Raw genomic sequence first — 19,613 nt, 5'->3', positions numbered from 1 at the left:
GACAAGCATATACTTGGCTTGTTTTTGTCCCAAGGAACGAACGCCGTCGTGTGCCCGTTGCCTTTCGTAATCTGTGGCAATCAAAAGAGTTCATTTTGCTTCAGCCACGAACCTGATCTCGGCTAAATCGAACGGAAGCCGTCTGTTTTTACCCTCCCGATTAACCGCGCGCGATTAACCACCGTGCCGGATTAACTTCCGCTCGATAAAACGTGGGATGGTGCGCTCGAGATGTATGTATATATTTTTCAATCAGCAACAACCTCTTAAACCATTGTTCTCCCAAGATGGCCTGTGGCCGGTGGACCGGTAGCCGATGCGGTCGGTGACGCAATCCCGCGCGCCTTGATTGAACCCAATCGCAATCAGTTTTCCATTTCACCCGTGTAGCTGTGCTTGCCTTTTTTGAGCCCCCGGGAATGGCCAGTGAAAGTGATGTACGATCTTCCTGGATCTGTTTTTCATGCTGCCACGGGAACAACCACCACCACGGTGAGAAGCATTGATTGGCTGCAGACGCCCTCATTTCGCTTTTTATGATACGTTCATGGCGAGCTCGGGCGAATACCCAACTCTTTCCCGTTAGATTGCGTGGTTCGGGTTTGTGGTGAAGATTTTTTTTTGGTCCGAGTTCCTTTCATTTTCTTTTAAATTGCCAACTTTTCTACGGTTTTGCCAAAACCTAACCAGATCGAATGCAATTGAACAGAGATTGGGATCGAATTTACAGTTTCTATATGCTGTTCCTTTTTAAACTTCAACTAAGATGTTGAAAAGCTAGGAAAATTAAAAAAAAAATTATAAATTAAACTCACTAAACTGCCATAAAAAGAATTTTCCATACTACAATTTGTGAGGAACTGTTTTTGCTTTTAATTAGAACACCGTGATCATGATTGTGAACAATTTTCGAAAATCAAACTTGTTTTTCCCTCCATCCCGCGTTATCTGATAAATATTAATTGTGCTCTTTACCCACCATCTCAGTACAGTACAGTGAAAAATTGCGAGTGCTTCTATTATCCTCTTCGATCGCGTTCGAAATTGTGCGTTTGTGAAAAAAATTGTTTGAACACTGATTCACGTGATCGATCGTGTGTGATTAATATCCCATCCGGCCAGCGGTGCAACACGTGGCGAGCGGCAAGATTGGCGTGCAAGTAGTGACGGGTTCGGAAAAATCATCGATCCGCAGGAAGGATAAGTGTGTTGCTGGTGTAGCGTGTCCGGAAAAGCCCCTCCCACCTACCAGGACAGGTCCGTTGCGGTCGCGAGATGCGTAGCGTGCGCAGCAGCTTCACCATCGGGCGGCTGGCGATATATCCGAAAAACTCGAATATACGCACCGGTAAGTAGGAAAAGCTCACTTTGTTGTTGGTAGCTTTTGGGTGAATAAGTTGGGTAAATGATTTCGATAAATAAATACAAACAGTCCATACGGATTTGACTCTCGGGATAGTTATCCCGGTAAAAGCAAAATTTAACCAGTGCTATAAACAATACAAGCTCCATTCACTGGACTTTATTTTTAATCGTTTAACGAAACGCATTCGGCGCCGGTGAGAGGCAGAGCATGAGATAAATCTCCTTGAGATCGCCATTCATGCCAACCTTCACGCACTGATACATTCTTTTCTTATCGTACCATGCACATGAACTTGCAATTGCATGAGCACTAGAAGGGGGCTGGCAATCGATAAGCTACTCTCTTGACCTCCTTGAACGCTACATTCCGTTTCCCCACATCGTTCGAAAAACTGTCGAAGATTTTTATCCCTTTTCGAGCCACCGATGCTTGCCACGCGCGACCAACTCCACCAAAATATACGATGTTGATTTTCGAAGGATTATTACGAAAAAAAAAAATACACCTTCAATAACTTGCCCCCGAGGCGTTCTTAGCTGTGGTTTTGTTTCCACCGCAGACGTTCTTCTTCTTGCAAAAAGGTTGCCTTTCGGGGGAAATCAAGAAAAATTAAACCCCATAAAAAACCACTTCCCTTAAGGTGAACCGGTCGAGACTTATACCTGCTAACTTTTACCAACTCTGCGCCAAAGGATAAAGGTTGCCACTGGTTGAAAGGCACTAGAAAAAGGAAGCCATTTAAGTATCAGTTCTGTTGTTGTTTTTTTTTTGTTTTGGCATAGTCCTGCGACATGCGATGAGATGAATGATGTATCAATTATTTTATTATCCTTTGGTAAATGATGGTCTTATATTTTTTACTTTTAATTGTCTGGATAGTCACTTGTTCAACGGTTTTGGGACAGTAACAGGGTGCTAATTACCAGCACCAGTCTGTGTTGCACCCTGGCGATAATAATGTTTATCAATTCGATATTTCTCTCTTGTCTCTTTTCACTCTTTCACACGATGTTTTGAAGACTGTTTCTTATGTTTTTTTTGAATACCTTTACCAGGGTTGCAAGTTATCGATAAAATGGCGGAGGCAAACAAAACTCACGTTATTAAACCATTAAGGAAGAGATCGAAATAGGTGTTAACATCAACTGCAGTGATGCATAATAATAATATTTCCCGTTTAACAAAAAATAAAAAGGATGAAATCAGCTTTGAAAATGATGTCTAAGTAAAAGCTGTGGATCTTTGTAGGCTTTTTTAAAGAAATTCTGCATTAGTTTAAATTTGTTTGTGTTACTACAATTGATCAGAGTTTACAGTCGGTTTGCATTATCTTTATTATGGGCTTTCAGAAATTGATGTTACGTTATTGTTACAAAAACAAGAGTAATATGCTGGTATTTTTGACTACAATTATAGTCAAGCTTAAGTAGGTAAAGTACGATTTCAAAATAATTTTGCTCATCTTGATTTTGTTCTTTTAGATATCTGATAATGCTGGTAGAAAATAAATCTTCCAGATGAGATGTCTGATAGCATTATTCAAACGATAAAGTATAAAGTTTGAAGATTTTTTTCTGGTAGTACATCGCATGGAGTTAAATAGACAACACTTTGGGATGAAACAATGTTGTCAGCCTGATCCTTACATTTTTTGTCAAATGTCAAATGTTGGAGTAAAGAAATCTTTGGAAAAAAACGTCTCCGAAATGGGCAGCTTATCACAATTTCCTTTCTATGCAAAACCACTTTATCCCGCCTCGACTCGAATACCGTCCATCGGCAATGGAGTCTGCTAAAACGACGCACCGTTATCCGCAAACCGACACGTGCCTGAAGACGCACGGTCGGACAAAACCAGCGCTCGTCACACTGTTTGTCACCACAGCCGGGCGCCAAGAAAATTGATTGCTTCTCGCAGATGGATCGCTGGTGGCGCGTCGACGTCAGAAGGTCGAGGTCTTGTCGATGTCGCGTCCACTGGCAAACGTTTTACTACCGTAGAGGGTCCTAAGGTGACGCGGAAGGCCGTTGGTTGAAGCCTGGACTCCGGTGCAAAAGCTAGCGTCCAACGACACGGCATCCAAGCCTTCTCTCTCAATGACTTACAGTTTCTATATGCTTTTTGTCCCCGTTCGACTGTTTTTCTCGCGATAAAACGGACAAATAGGCTTACGCTGTGCTCGGCTTGGCCGGACATTCCGCTTGTGCAATGCGCGGGAAAACGTGATCGTGTTAGGCGCAAAGGGCCGTCCATTCCCGGGACGGCGGCGTGGCGGTGGGGTCAAGGCGGCATGGTGGAATGATTAAAAATCGGTGACCTTCCGGTCGGCCGGTCGGGGACAATCTGCAATTAAAAGGCCTAGCGGCGACGGAGCTGGAGATGGTGGTGAACTTGACAAACGATGCCAGCCGGACGTGCGCGTGCGTTCAAGCCGTTAGTCCGACGACGTCGGGTTGACGATTTAGTTGTAAGTGCTATCTTTCCCCGGCTGGTGTCCTTCGCCAAGCCCGATTGGTGGCTCGTTGGACTGTTTGGTAGTGGCGTGATGTTGCAATTGATCGGTTTTTAAAAGAAACATGTTTTCACTTTCCAATACGTAGTTATTTCGTCAACACAATTTGTAACTCATAATCGTACAATCAAGCCACAGATTACAACGTTTAAACAATATTTATGAGTTGCCAGATAATTATGACTTGATTCTTTTTTCTTTTAGTATTCCTTATGCCCGCAACCCGATACGGGAAGGTTCGTCTTATCTTCACCGCCCCGATAAGACACAACCCCCGACCGATCGGGCAACCCAATCGAGGGGGGAGACGAAAGCATTGTGCTGTTGATATCACCATTTCATTCGCGATGAGTTGTAATTTGCCGTTGTGTTGTTGTGCATACATTTTTGCTTTTGTCGAGGGAAGGAAAAACATGCCGAAATCGCCGAATGGTCAACGAAAAAAAAAACAGCGGTTCCCTTACGGGTTGCGTGTGCAGGCCGTTTATTTTGCGCAATAAATAAAATTACGCACTGCAAGGGCCATTAATTTAACGAATAGAATATACGTATATAATGTCGTTGAGATGCGTCGATGAAAAATGTCACGCCATCGTGTCCCGTTTTGGTGCGCTAATGATGCTGCTGCTGCAACGTTCGATAACAGAAGAACGAAGGACCTGCTGACGGACAACGGGGAAAAGGGGTTGAGGGCGGCGACGGCAGGGCGAGTTTCCTGGTGACCCAGTTTCTCCAGCGTGTCCGTGACACGATTTTTGGTTTTGTTCGCACGCCAACAGTGACGTCCCCAGACCCGTTCTCTCGTTCCTTTTTCCTCTTCGTTGGTCGATCGATCGACACGACCAAAGGGTGTTTTTTTTCTTGCAAGCACTGTTGTTGTTGTTGCTGTTATGTGCATCGGTTGCATTGTGTGGAGAGCGAGTGTTGTGTTTTGCAAGGAGGAAAAGAAGGGATTAAGGTACACCGTTGCACTTGTGGTTGGGCGTGGAAGAAAATCAGTCAAATGTATGGCAACGATCGTGAGGCATCTTTAAGAAGCCCAACGCTAATGATGTCCTGATGTCTGCGCCCCTCTTTTGGTTTTGTGGTTTTGACCGTTCCGGGGAAGCACCTCCTGCCATAACCGGTTCGAAGATCGGCCGTACTTATTACTATTCACTGGCAGCATTGAGCGGAGTTGAGCGCAATTGCATCGAAAAATGCATTAAACATAAAAACGCCGTCGCAGCCGAAGGATGTCGTTGAGGTTGGCGGTTAACTGTTGCCTACCTTCTCGTAACTCCTCGTCGGGGAGAGTAGACTGGGTGCCAAGCTTATCCGGTTTACGTTTTTACTTTTATTTACCGAACTAGCCGCTAGTCGCTATTTAGTTTACTTTCATTTTCGACGCCGTGGAGGCTTTTAAAACGTAAAGCTTGGCATACGTTTTTCGAGGAGTTAGTACGGTGGTTGTGTTCCAGTCGAAGAAAATCATTCGAATGCACTTTTTGTTACGCTCCTGTGTTCCACTCACTTCAAATGGGAGGTTACGATTAGTTTGTTTTTGCAAAATATGGGTACAATAAAAATCAACTTCGCTTCGCTGTAAAACATAGCGTCAGCTTTGTTTTCGATTAGGTTTTGTTTTTGCAATTCGAATTTCGTTTTTAAATGTAGCAATGGGGTATCATGTTTTGCCCAATTGATAGCACCCCTCAACGCGCACCCTGGCTTCGGGCCTCGAAACAAAGTGCGTGCCAAGTTCGATATTACTTCACCGACTTCGAAGCGCAATGGAGAGTTTGCTTGCGCTTGCGATTTCTATTGCGATTCCTTGCACAACGAATGCACGCTCAGCGGGTGTTTCGTTTGTATCAGATAGGGGAGGAATGATCTTAAATGTTTAATAGACAAAATTGAATGTTTAAAATAATATGTATGATAATTTCAGGTGGAAAAGGGCCATGGGGTTTCTTTAATCATCACTTGTGCTGTCCTTGCCCAGCAAATAACAAATAACTAGCAACTTTATTAAGTTACAAATAGACAAATCTCCACGTTTTTTCGTCCTTATCCTACGATCTTCGACTACCGGTTTATTGACATACGTTCGATTTCCGTTGGCGCGTGACGCTCGCTTTTCGGCCCAACCCCTCCCCAGCACATCGTATAATAGGCTCGCCGCGAGGCTTCTTCTGCTTTCTGACGAAGGCCGCAGGAAAAGTGGGGGCGGAAAAGCCGCCATAGACATCGGAACGGGGGCTCAAGGCCAAGGTCGTCTCTAAGCGGCCGACCCGTCGAGGTTGCGATGCCAAGCCAAATGTTTGTCACAAGCTTGCTACTGCCTCGGCGAACACCAATCTTCGCCTTTCCCATCCCCCTCGCCCCCCCCCCCCCCCCCCCCCCCATTCGTTTGCATCTTCATCTCCACCGGCTCCCGGCGCCCTCCCAAACCGGTTCGATTCGTGATCGGTTGGCTTCACGTCCAGCGTCACGTTTCTAACCCGTCGTGTTTCCTCCTCGATTTCGGAAGGAATACATTAACAGCGCGTGTGTTTTCGGTATCGATGGAACGAAATTTCCATAATAAAAAAACCTTGCCGCCGGCGCCGGACGGGACGGGCCATGTTTCGTGCGGTGAAAAATACGCTAAAATCATCGGTTTTTATCATTAGATCCCTTTGTCCCTTCCCCGTCACCATCCCGGGTTCATCATTCCCTTTGGTGTTGGCCGGTTAAAAGCTTGGCTGAAATTAATTGCCTGAGATTTGTAGAGCCTTTTTTCCTGCTGTTTTTTTAATGTTTGTGTGTATTTTTCCTTGGGTTTTGCGGGGCCTGACGATTTTATTGAGTGATCCATCACATGGCCAAGATAATTCACTTCCAGTTGCCGGTCGATCGATGTGCACAAAGCGTATCGGGAAGAACTTGCTCTTCTCCTTTGCAGAGATTTGTTTTGTTTTTATTTCCTAGGGGATTTGTTTTGATGTCGCATTTGATGTGGCTCATTAGCGGTTTGTTTGTTTTGTATGGCTTTTTGTTGTCTGAATTTTTTTTCTTCAACTAAAAACATCAATTCTTGTTACTACTTTTGTTTATATTTTCCACGTTCTTTAGCTTCTTTAAATAGATTTATCATCTCAATTCATTTTTGCACAACGGCCTATGGCTTAAGCTCAAGCCCGAAGCAAACGATGTTGCGATCCAATCTTAAGAACTAATTGGAAAAGGCTCCGAAATAAGGCTCAACCCGTTGGAGCACACCGCCGCTCTTGGACGGTTTGTGCAAATCCATCCTTCGCTCGCCTCGGGCCGGGCAGGCCAGTTCAAGAAAGTCGAGAGTTTCAAGGTCACCCAGCCGAAACGCGAACTCCAATCGATCCGAGAAGAGTGAACGTTTGCCACCAGGACACCAGGCCGTTTGCTGCTTCGCGTTCGACTTGGTGCTTTAGTGTTTTGTTTGCTTGGCTTCTGCTGTGTTGTGCTGTGGTTTGCTCTCTTGCCTACCAAAACAATGGTCGTCGTCGGGAATGGAATGCTGCCGCATGACCACCGGCACGTTTACGGTCGGATGACTTTCATAATCTGAAGAATCCCGCTGAGGAAACACACGCATTTGACGTAAATGAATCCGTAAATGGTGTCCGTTGAAACAGAGTGTGTTGCCGGCTGGTGTTTGTTTCGTCTATCGGCTGCCTGTTTTTTCGTGTTTGGCAAGAAAAATGCAGACCACAACCACCTGCCTGCGGGGGCTTTGATTGATTTCGCTTATCGTGCGCCAAATATTCTGCTGATGCCGCCTTCCATATTCAAACTGATGATCAGCAACATGGCGACTGGAAAGGGGAATACCAAGCAAACACATCAGCTGATTTGACGCAACGAGATCGGGCCACACCAACACAAGCCTGGCTAAGGGAGCAACAAAAAAAAACCACATTAGAAACAGAACGAACACACAGGGATGGATGAAGTAAACAAGTTGATAAGCCCAACCTTGTACGTAGAATTGTGTATACGTGCGGTTTCGCGAGTTTTTTAAAACTATATTTAACGACGTTCAGCGTCATTGCGCGCGTCATAAGTCGACGGCTGACATCGCGTCGTCGGATTCACGCTAGTTTGTGTGACTTTCGCGTGCACAACTGGTGCCCTTATCGAATGTAAACTCTTTTTATCATCAATCAGCTTGCTATCGTCTTCCAGCAAAAGAATGATGCTTTCAGATAAGGAACACAGAGTGCAGACATACTCCATGCCCCGTTTTAAACTTCGCAAACAATTCACAACCACCCGAGTATGCCTTCGGTTTGTTTGTGTATGTTTTCACTGCACTTGTTGTCCTGCGGTCAATAATGAGCGGTTCGGCGGATAAATGCCCCGCTCAAGGTCGTTTTTATTTATTCGCCCGCCATCGCGCGATCTTCCGAGACTGTGTGCGCAAAGATCGGGCTTGTGTACTTTAGGCGCCCCCAGACGCGGCATTTGTCTCGTTATTTTTTTTCCTTTCTTGTTCTTCTCGCAATTTTACCGATTCCGCGAACCGTGGCCGAGCTTCCGTTTGCTGTAGCTCAGACGATCGATCGACGATCGCGCTTTGCCGCTAATTGATGCATTATTTCGCGACCCGGGCGCGAGTTTGAGTTGATGCCAACAACGGCGCCAACAACAACACACAACGATGCTAGATATTTGTAATTATTTATGTTTAAATTTTAAATGTTTTAGATACTTAAAAATCTTGTCACCTGCTTTTTATGTTTTTGCTCTCATTTTATGTTCGTTTCGTTTCACTTATGCTTTCGATCTTACCGAGTGAACGTTCCATTCCAGGCCGAACATACTTGAAAGGTCGTATGCTCCAAAAAGGGTATTTTAGCGAAAGCCCCTTTTTTGTGCGAAACCTTCCCACACATTCTACTTATATTGTTTTGTTTTGCTTCGCAAATATTTCGTATTCCTCGGAAAATAAAATATTTTATGTCATATTAATGGTAAATAAAAGCCCACGAGAGATACTTTTTATCGACGGTGTGATATGATTTTTGAACTGTTTTGGGTAAAGCCGTAATTCTTCACATTTGGTATATCCTGATTATTTTCAACATGCTCTTATATTTGTATGCATTCATTATTGAGGTATTGACTTAACTGTCCACGTCGTGTCTTCTCTGCGCCGGGATGACACTGAGAGGTTTGTTTTCGACTTGCAACTTGAGTTAATGAGTTATAAAAAGACCGAACCGGTATCGAATGACGGTTTTTTTTTGGTGAAAATTGGCAGTTATTCATTTTCTGTCATGTTCGATGTAAACAATTTGAAGGATATTCGAGGGGACATGGAACACGTTTACTCATCTCTTGGATCTTTCTAGGAATGATTGTAACGAGTCACTTTCAATTGGAGCGATTTACTTTGAATTTTGCTTTAGTTGAAAAAAAAAAATTAAATGTAGATTAAATATATTGTGTGATGATTATACTAATTTGTTACCTACATATTTAGTTTACCTAGTAAGAAATTCTAAATTCTTTTTTTTAAGTGAATCCTTCAAAACCACAAGTACATAAATCGTTCTTCCAACAACAAGATAGCCTCTTCGATTATGCATTTTATTGTTTTTCTCCTTTTCTTCTTCGCGTTCCATAAAAAAAAACCCACGTAACCTTCACGTACTCCCATATCAAACCACGCACGTTTTCGGTACGTTCGAAGCATTTCGCTTGCAAATCACGCGATCGAGTGTGTCTCGCGCATTGCCCTGCTGTATGCAGAAAAGCGCACGTTTTCCGTGTGGCACGTCGTGGCTTGCGACATAAATCGGACTCACCTCAACCTCTCTCCCCCCCTCCTTACTTACTTTTTGAGCTTCATTGGTTTGCACGCTTCTACACTGACGATGTAGGTGGCGTCGGTTGCTGAACGCTTTGTTTTGATCGCGAGTTTACTGCTTTCCGCCAGCAAGTTTTCCCTCCCCAGCGGGGGCGGGGTTCTTAGCTGCCCACCAGCTGGCAATGCCGAGGTCACGCTGACGAGAGACGCAATCGCCATCGCCATCATCATCATCGTCATCATCATCACTTTCCATCCGCCCGCCAATAAAATGCGCGGCACGTAGATGCGCATAAGTGCAATGGCGAAATGATCGCATTTACCACACATGCAACGAGCAGCAATAGTGTGCACGCACGATCACCAAACCTCTCCGCATCGCTTCGGTTGTGCATCCTTCCGACTTTCTTACGTCTAGGCCCCGACCCCGACGGTCTGGGATAGTTGTGCGTTTCAGTTTCATTTGGTTGTTGTTTTTGTTTCTTTTTGGGCAACAACGAGCAGCAGCATACATTGTTCGCACGACACAACGCAATGCACTCGGCAATGGTTGCAATTCATCCCCTCACCTTCCCGTCCGTCAAGACGCATCGATTTTATTTTTCTTGTTGCTTCCATTTTCCAACGGCGGCTCACACCGTTAGTGATGCCATATTTTGCAGCAGCAGCCCGGAATGGAACAGAGTGCTTGTCACAACGGTCATAATCACCGGCGGCAACAACTACCCCTCCGCTTCCAAGTCCCCTTCGTGCCCACGTCCCTTCATTCACGACGGCGTTTCGTTCCTGATTAAGTGAACGCAATTTCACGTGCACGTTTTAGGAGAGCGGGAACTACAACACACTAGGGTCGTAAATTACGGCATAACAATAATGCAACGAAATCCCTTCCCGTGTGCCACGTGTGTGTGTGTGTAAGGTACGGATATCGTTATACTTAAACCGAGGAAGAAAAGGTGCATCGATCAACGTTCGATCGCGATTGGAATCTTGGAGATGCAGCGTTCTTGCCTGCCACCTTTAATTGGATACCGTTTGGTGTTTTATTCGCTTTTTTTTTCGAAACCCTTGAAACGGTGACTTTAACAAAATGGTATCTGGAAAATAAAATATATACAATTGCAACACATTTTGGGGTCGACGATTTTGGGAATCGGTTCGCTGAAATTGGGAACAGCTTACTGCAACCGGGGGCCACGGTTTGCAAACTCGCGTGCGTATAAGCGATCATTCAAACACACACATGCACGCACGATCGACCATCCGATGGGGCCTTTTGATTGCCAAATAATTTATCGGCGAGTAAGTAATATGTTGTGTACAAATAAGTTATTCCCGAGCACTGGCCGACACCGCCGGTATCTTCGGTCCGTTTGGGCGTTTTCTGGCATTCCAATCACGTAGTGGCATTGTGCAGTTGAAAGAGAGAGAGAGAAAGGGGGGGAGTGGTTGGATGGATCCTTGCAAATGGCAGGGTAGAGAAGATCGATCGTGGGTTATTTTGTCGGAGTCTTGCCGCTTTTATTGAACCTGCTTTAACGGGAGTTTTATTACATTTATGATTCACCAGCGATGTGCTCCGGAGATGGCAAACGTTAAGGTTGAGTCGTGACGAATGTCTTCCGATGTTGCAAAGTACTTTTTAGACCTGTAAAGAGTGGGTTTAACTAGGCTGCAATGGGAAAGAGGAAACTTAATTTCATACCAAAATTTCCTTTTTCAAATCGTTTCAAGTATGTTTTTAACACCGTCGGATGATGTTTGGTTCTAGAAAGTCCCAAAACCGCCACATTTGTCTGACAAATATCGGTGCCATTAGCGATGTTGTTTGGGTTAAGGACATTCCGCCGCTTAACCATGCAACCACGAATATTCGCACGAACACCCTCCCGCCGCTTTTCGGAGAACCGTTTCGGGGGCCCGCGTTAGTGTGATCGTTACCCTTTTTTTTTCTTCTGCACGTCACTGTTGACCCACAAAACTAAATTCGGCGACTCTTCGGATGTGACCTCTGCACGCCCCGGTTCGATGACTCGACTGGATTTCTTCGTCCTGCGAACTTTGGTGCCACCCATTCCTTTCGCTTTCGGCTTGGAGTGGAGGGTTGTGGGTTTCACATGAAAGGAACTGTGCCTGCGCGCCATATTGCGCCACCAAGACGGCTCGGAAAGTGCGCGAAAGTGTGCTCCCAACACATTCCGTGGTGGCATAAGCCGTGAAGTGTGAAGTGTTCTCGAGCCGGTGGTCATGGGGCACTCCAAAAATTAACCCCTCAACCCGCGGGTTTTGTTGTCGGTGACGAGACATCAACCCACTACTACTCACCGGGTTGGTAGCGCTCGTGGGGTCAAATTCGGCGGCCCAAAGTTGGTGGCGTTCGGGCTAAAATTAGGTGGGAAAACCAAACTCCACGCTTGGCGGCCTCCAGAAGGAAGGGTGCGAGACCGAACGCCGTTTGCATTCGGTTCGGTCATTAGCGCCACCTTAGTCTCTCTGGTACTTGGGGCGATGGGGAGGAAATGAGGTAGGAAAAACTAGGGGAAAAAAAACACTTACTCTCAAAATCAAGCCCAAACGGAGAAGTCAAAAAGGCTGAACATCGATCATTAATCACTGGCGTGGCAAAAGGTGGGACTGGGGAGGGAGCATAGGGTTGAACCGACTGCACCTCTCGGGTAAACAAAAACCCTTTTCAAGACGGTCCGCCGTGATGAAAGTAACAGCGTGAGTGCAATCAACGCCCCGGGGAGGGAGAGACTGATGACGCTCCCGGTGGGTTTCCAACGCAAACCCTTTTTTGGAGGAAGCCGTCGTTTGTTTTATGTTAGCCTAAGAAAGTGGCTGAAGTGATCGTGGCTTGAGCGTCCGTTTTGCTACAGTTTTTTTTTAACGGGTTCTTTTGGGTTTGTTTCAGTTTCACTGATTAACATGTCGGTGGTAGTTTTGTTCTCCTTCGTTAACCGGTTGTTTTTAAGTATATTTGAGAAGCTTAAAGTGATATACCGTTAAACAGCAATATGTCAAACTTAAAAGCAATACGTCCCGAATAGCTTGTTCTTTGTGATAATATTTCGATATACCTACAGTTTTGGTCAATCAATTTGTGAAATAGATCCTAATTGTGAGATATTGTCATTGCAGCATATCAACATGATCGGTTAGCCTTAATATATGTGATTATTAATAATTCAGAATGACGATCTAAATTTGATTTATTTTCCACATAAGAAATAATTTAAAATTAAACAATTCCACATTTGCATCATTTAAAGGAAAACACTTGAAAAGACATTTTTTTTCCTCTCATGCAAATATTTATTTTCCAGATGAATATTATTTTCCTTGTAAACCTAATAAACTGATTGAAAAGGATAATTTTTTAAATGGATTGCAGCTTCATTGTTTTACAAATAGGAAGGATAAACCTACAAACAAATCAAATAAATGACATTTTCATTATGAATGGCGATCAAGATCGTTCGATCGCTCAGTTTGATGCTTTAAAATGTGGTTTGCATTCAAATCATGCTGTTTTTAATCAGGCCCATAACTTTTTACACACATAAACAGAATCATTCTCGTGCAATTAACTTGCAAAGAGGTATGGATTCTGTTTTCGTTCGATACTTTTCCTACATTTGCTGTTTGCATTTGGTTGTGTAATGGCGATCGTCAAATAAAGATCAACCGGTGGCCAAAAAACGAAGCGAACCTGTGGCTTACTTGCCAGCCGAAAACCTAAACACTCCCGATGGAAACCCCGCACCACTACCACCACCACCACCAGCCAACCAGTCAGCTAGGCTGTCATTTGACGCCGCAGGAAGCCAGAAGGACCACCCCGGTTAAAACCCGGCAGCCGCGGGATGATGCAATGCCTGAGATTTGCCTCCCCCTTTCTTTTTGTGTGTCAAGTGTATTGCCTTTGTTGTACGAGCTGCTCCACAAAAATATGATTCCCTCCAGCGCCTCCTCGTGCTCCAGCGTCAAAAACATTAGTGGAAACTTTACAACATAGCACCACAATGTTTAGGGGCTTGGTTTTATTTTTTCTCTCCCTCTCCTCCTGGGAAGGAGGCACGCCGCGTAGTGAAACATTAATTTCTCATCGCAACGCATCATAACCGACGCCATCATCACCCAGCACCGTACGCGGGGACGTTTGATTGATTGAGTAATGAGGAGATTTATTTGGCACTTTGAATTGCGGGAAGCCTTTCCTTTTCTTGTTCATTTCCAAACGCAAAAGGGTACCAGGAGATGATGATCTCCTCTAGTTCGGCTCAAATATGGAAACATCCAACCGATCCTCTTCCTCTCGAAGTGCAAAACATGAAAACGAGACGACCGAAAACGATGGCTGCGTTTGTACGCCAAAATTGTGGCTCTACGATTCGTCACGATCCGCGTAACCGCTTAAAGGTTTCGTATTCAAATGATTTCGTTTTCCGTTGAATTGTGGCTTTCCATCCACTGATCCCGATTGAGAGATACAGGGCCCTTCGCCATGCGGTTGGGTGTCTATTATTATAACCTTGAGCGAAGACAGAATGCAACCAAATCGCTTTATCATCGTGGGCTCGTGGGAATCGGTTTCATCCCTCGGTGAGGTGAAAAGTTTCGCCACTTCGGAGCAGATTAACGAGGGTGACAGCGACTCCGTTTGTTTACCATTTCACGTCGCAGAAGTGTTGCCATTGTTTTGCCGGTCACAACCATTTCATGCCCCGTCGAGCTTGACACCGAGGAGAGCGGGCACTCACATGGCTCAATGCGTCACACTCTGGCGCCTAGCGATCGTGGACGATCATCATCAAGCCCTCGAAGGGCTGCTGTGAGGGGTTCCAATAGTGACAGCACCACCACCATACCATGATGGCGCAGGTTTTATTAGCACTTGAAGCATGTTTTGAAGTACGGGGCGGACGCGTTGGAAAGATGTGTGGCTGTGTCTCCGCAATGTTGGAACAATTTGCCTAAGAGGTACGGTTGGAATGTTAGCTGCGCATATTATTCGCCAGTTACGCTCTCTCTCTCTCTCCGCCATGAGGTTGATTTACTGTTTGGAGACGTTGGGGTACAAAGCAACACACGGCGGGGGAACACCGGGTTCCAGATGCGACTGGATAATGTTTGGACAGTTACGGGATTTTATGGCCTAATGGGTTACTTCAATTGCGTCGAGCAGGGTTGTGGTGTGTGTCTACGTACTTCTCCGTGGAGATCATCCGTCCGTCATCAATCAACCGACGGCAGAAGTGTGTACTATTCGCTCGGCGTTTGACTCACTCGAGTGAGTGGTCGAGTATCCGAAATCGTCAATCTGCATTTCGCATGGTGTGGTGGCTTTTGCTAATCTCTCCTCGACCATCAGATTCACATCAGTGCCCGGTAGTGTGGATAGGCCCGAAGCCGATGTGCCCAACGGGCATAATTTGGGTAGCTTGATCTAGCTCGGCCTTTGCTCGGCGGGGGACAGCAGGATGATTTGTCATTACACACGTGTGGTATTTTTTGGGGCCGGCTTCCAACATTTTCCCCACTCTCACTCTCTCCCCCTCGTGGTATGTTTTTAAATGCTCATTACATCAGAAACGTATGTTCCGGGCGTATGATGGGTCGGTGGGACTGGTTGCGACCCGGCTCCTGGCCGGTAGTTGACGGTAGTAATCATTATCCTCCCGAGAGCGCAATTGATGCGAGGGACGCGGTTTTAGGTGAAAAACTCGCAACCCCGCTGGAATTGAAAAGCACGTTAGGGGGAAACTCAAAGAAAAGAAAGGCCTTGCTCGGGCTCTGAAGCGGCTTAGTGAAGTGAAAGGGATCACAATTGTGCTCTAATCACATCTGGCGCGCCAAAAGGTTTAGTTATTGTGTTATTGAAGGGAGGGAGGGGAAGTGGGGAGGGGATGGGCATAACTTTGTTTCACGATGATCCCATGCTTTAGGGGGGCTAGCTTCTAAAACTGTCCAATGTCTACTGAGTTGCGTTGCTATGGTCTTTTCACTTTGGTCAAAAACAAAATTTTTTAATTTCTTAGAGCTTCAGTTGATCAAGGAAGTTGATCAGCATGATCGTATTTTATGGACCATACACCTGGTATACAGCCGTTTTTAGGCAAAGAGTTGGTGAAGACGTTGAGTTGAGATTTTACATTACAAAAAATGTCAATGGTGGAGAACAGATTTTGCCAGAGGAAAAGTTGGTTCAGGTTTGCTTCCTATTCTTAGAATCATGCAAGCTTTTTCATTTCATGGGTTTTTATTTTTGAAATCCTTTATCATTCATGGGTTAATTTTTTGGAATCCTTAAGAATATTAAAGCTGTTTCTTTGTACAAAGATTATCACATTTTTTACTGGCTCGAAAGTTTAAAATACAAACAGAGTAAAATGCAAACGTTGTAAGAAGGGTTTCGCGTGTAAAACATCTCCTTTGGATAACATGAATTATGGAAAATCAGCTTTTCTCGATAAACAACGGTGAAACGAAGAAAAATACATCGAATTTAAACTGCTCCACTGTTATCTAAAATAAATTTTAACACATTTAAAAACTGTTCGAGTGGATTTGTGAAATAGAAATAAAAGTAAAGAAATGGATGAAACAAAGAAAGTTTAGCAATTTAAAATTTAAAAGAAATTGTTTTATGGACAAAAGTGATATATTCATTCCATTCTTATAATTGTTTTCACTGATGTTGTGTTTATTCTTTTTCTTTCTTATAGGATCCGTCTGCCTCGTTCAGTCCACTGCCAACGGCGGCTACCAATACCAGCCACATCATCCACAATGTAGCCTCGCCACGCTCACAGGAAACCCACACGCCCTCACGACAAACGTCCCGAATAGCAGTACCGCCGGAAGCTGCCGAAGGACGATCGCCAGTCACAGCGCCAGCAACCACAGTAACACCGTGACGACGGTGCTCCTATGCTGCCCGGCATCGTCGCACGCTGCCGGCCGTTTCGCGCGCACCGGCCGCCGCTCGTTCCACCTCTCCACGGTCTGTGATAAATCGTCTTCGAAGGACGGCGGCAGCAGCAATCCACCGGGAAGTGGTGGACCTTCGTCCGGCAATGGTTCGGCGGCGAGCGGTGGTGGTGCCGGCGGTGGCTCGATGTCTTCGGGCGCGGGCGGAAAGGACGGTGGCAGTGGCAAGGAGCCACCGAACAAGAAGAACACCCTGTCCTGCCCGAAGTGCGGCGATCCGTGTACGCACGTCGAAACGTTTGTCAGCTCGACGCGGTTCGTGAAGTGCGAAAAGTGTCACCACTTTTTCGTCGTCCTGTCCGAGGTGGACTCGAAGAAGACGATCAAGGACACGGAGACGAAGGGCGCCCGGAAGCCACCGCCGCCGCCGAAGAAGATCATGGAGTACCTAGATCGGCACGTCGTGGGCCAGGAGCTCGCCAAGAAGGTGCTCTCGGTGGCGGTGTACAACCACTACAAGCGCATCTACCACAATCTGCCACCGCCGGCAGCGAGTGGGGCCGGCGGGGCGGGTGGCCAGCAGCAGCAGCAGCTAGATTCGATGTCCCGTAGTGGCGATCTGCTGCACATTTCTGGCATCGGGCACACGATGATGAGCTCGGCGCCGTCGGAGGTGCCACGGCCTCCGATGGCCGGTGGAGCGGGTGGAGCGGGCGGTGCCGGTGGCTCGCACCACCATCCCGGCTCGGAGCTGCTGGACAAGAAGACGCACGAGCTGAAGCTGGAGAAGAGCAACATCCTGATGCTCGGCCCGACCGGCTCCGGCAAGACGCTGCTGGCGCAAACGATTGCCAAGTGCCTGGACGTTCCCTTTGCCATCTGTGATTGTACGACGCTAACGCAGGCCGGTTACGTCGGGGAGGATATCGAGAGTGTGATCGCGAAGCTGCTACAGGATGCTAACTATAGGTAACCACCGATGTCCATGGGCTTCCAAGCGTCCAAACTTTACGTGTTCCGTTTCTCTTTCACCAGCGTCGAACGAGCTCAAACGGGTATCGTGTTTCTGGATGAGGTGGACAAAATCGGAGCCGTACCCGGAATCCATCAGCTGCGCGACGTCGGAGGCGAAGGTGTGCAGCAGGGCATGCTGAAGATGCTCGAGGGTACGATCGTGAACGTACCGGAAAGGAACTCACCGCGCAAGCTGCGAGGCGAAACGGTTCAGGTGGACACGACAAACATCCTGTTCGTCGCATCCGGCGCCTACACGGGTTTGGATCGGTTGATCGCACGCCGTTTGAACGAGAAGGTGAGAAAATGCGATGCTTCCTCACAACATTGCTTTAAAATCCGCTTCACTCCATATTCTTCCAGTACCTGGGCTTTGGAATGCCGGCAAGTTCGTCCGAGGGCCGCCGGGCAGCGCAGGCGTCCGCTTCGCCGATGGACAACGATCAGGTCGAACGGGATGCAAACCTTAAAAAGGTTCAGGCGAAGGATCTCGTCGAGTTTGGAATGATTCCTGTAAGAAACCCGGCTTAGCGTAGCTAGTATTTTCTCGAAATATATTTTAACCCTCATTTTTGAAAATATTCGATAGGAATTCGTTGGTCGCTTCCCGGTGCTGGTACCGTTCCACAGCCTCGACGTGGACATGCTCGTGCGTATCCTCACCGAACCACGCAATGCCCTCGTGCCGCAGTACAAAGCCCTGCTCGGAATGGATCAGGTCGAGCTATCGTTCACCGACGAGGCGCTCACGCAGATCGCTCAGCTCGCCATGGAACGACAAACGGGTGCCCGTGGACTTCGCGCTATAATGGTACGCACGATCGCTAATGGGCACGACGAGGATCGTGTAGAGTTCCTTCGGATTGATTTTATTTCTCTTGATTCTTTCTTACACAGGAGACACTGCTTCTCGAGCCGATGTTCGAGGTGCCCGGATCGGACGTGAAGGGTGTGCGCATTACGGAGGAGAGTGTACGCGGTGCCGAACCGATCTACGTGCGTCGTGGGGATTCGAACGCGTCAAGCAAAGACACACCGTCCGGATCCGGTGACTCGGGACATACCAGCAGCACCAGCACCTCCGAGGAAGAGGAGACGACGAAGGTTCGCGTCAAGCAGTAGTAGGAGGATGTTCGCACGCGCACGGGGACATATTCCTGATCGACACACAACGACAACAACAACACACACACACACATTAGCTGCAAAATGCAAATGGATAGATGAGCAAAAATTGAAATTGTAAATACGAATATTTTTGTTTATTTTAGGTTTTGCTTTTTGTTCTCATACGGCTGCGTTCCTAAATGATTTGTTGATTATCCTGAATGAAAGCCCACAAAAGGTTCTGTGTATGAAACTTTAGCGCTTTTTTTTACTGGTTCCCCCTATTTCGATCTACATAAAGAGCTCTACTTATTATCCTTGCTTGAGCCGTTCCTTTGGATGGCACACAAATGCACGATCTGGTCAAAAATTGCTTTTAATTTTCTTCTGGTTAACTTTTTGCCATCTTGGGATGGTTTATTTCCGTTTGACGAACTACTTTCCACAAAGAAAGAGATGATTTATGCTGGAAATGCGCAAGTAATCATTTCTCTCGTGCTTTCGCTCAATTTGCAGCCGATTTTAGTTACGCTCAACGCTGCAATCAGCAAATGGTGTAAAGAAAGTAAAAACAGATTCCCAGCGAGGGAAGTAGGTGTCGACAAGGAAAATATAGAAGAAAAAAAACTTTCCAATTAACGAAGCGAGGAAAAAGTTTGCCGAAGACGTTACAGTCTGGTTGATTGTCCTTCAGTTTTTTTTTTTTTAGTGAGATAGGTAATTATGCTTAGACGATCACAAAAATGCTGTTAAAAACACGTTGTATAAATGAAGCGGAGGGAACGGAGACAAAATAAAATAAAAACAACCACTTGTATAACAATATAACGAGTAGCTGCAAAAACGAAACAAAACCATAAGCGAAGAT

General features: G+C 46.1%; 1 protein-coding gene across 1 annotated transcript; it reads left to right on the top strand.

Moving 5' to 3' along the window:
* Positions 1-1,014: 1,014 nt before the first annotated feature.
* LOC131286029 (ATP-dependent Clp protease ATP-binding subunit clpX-like, mitochondrial) lies at positions 1,015-19,010 on the top strand. Its single transcript, XM_058314887.1, has 6 exons — positions 1,015-1,348; positions 16,420-17,593; positions 17,660-17,936; positions 18,002-18,151; positions 18,228-18,449; positions 18,536-19,010. The coding sequence occupies exons 1-6, from the start codon at positions 1,276-1,278 to the stop codon at positions 18,758-18,760; spliced, it is 2,121 nt and encodes a 706-aa protein (XP_058170870.1). The 5' UTR covers positions 1,015-1,275; the 3' UTR covers positions 18,761-19,010.
* The last annotated feature ends 603 nt before the right edge of the window (positions 19,011-19,613 follow it).

The sequence above is a fragment of the Anopheles ziemanni genome, chromosome 3 (assembly GCF_943734765.1).
Source record: "Anopheles ziemanni chromosome 3, idAnoZiCoDA_A2_x.2, whole genome shotgun sequence".
NCBI classification, from domain to species: Eukaryota; Metazoa; Arthropoda; class Insecta; order Diptera; family Culicidae; genus Anopheles; species Anopheles ziemanni.
This window is presented reverse-complemented; position numbering and strand designations above follow the sequence as displayed.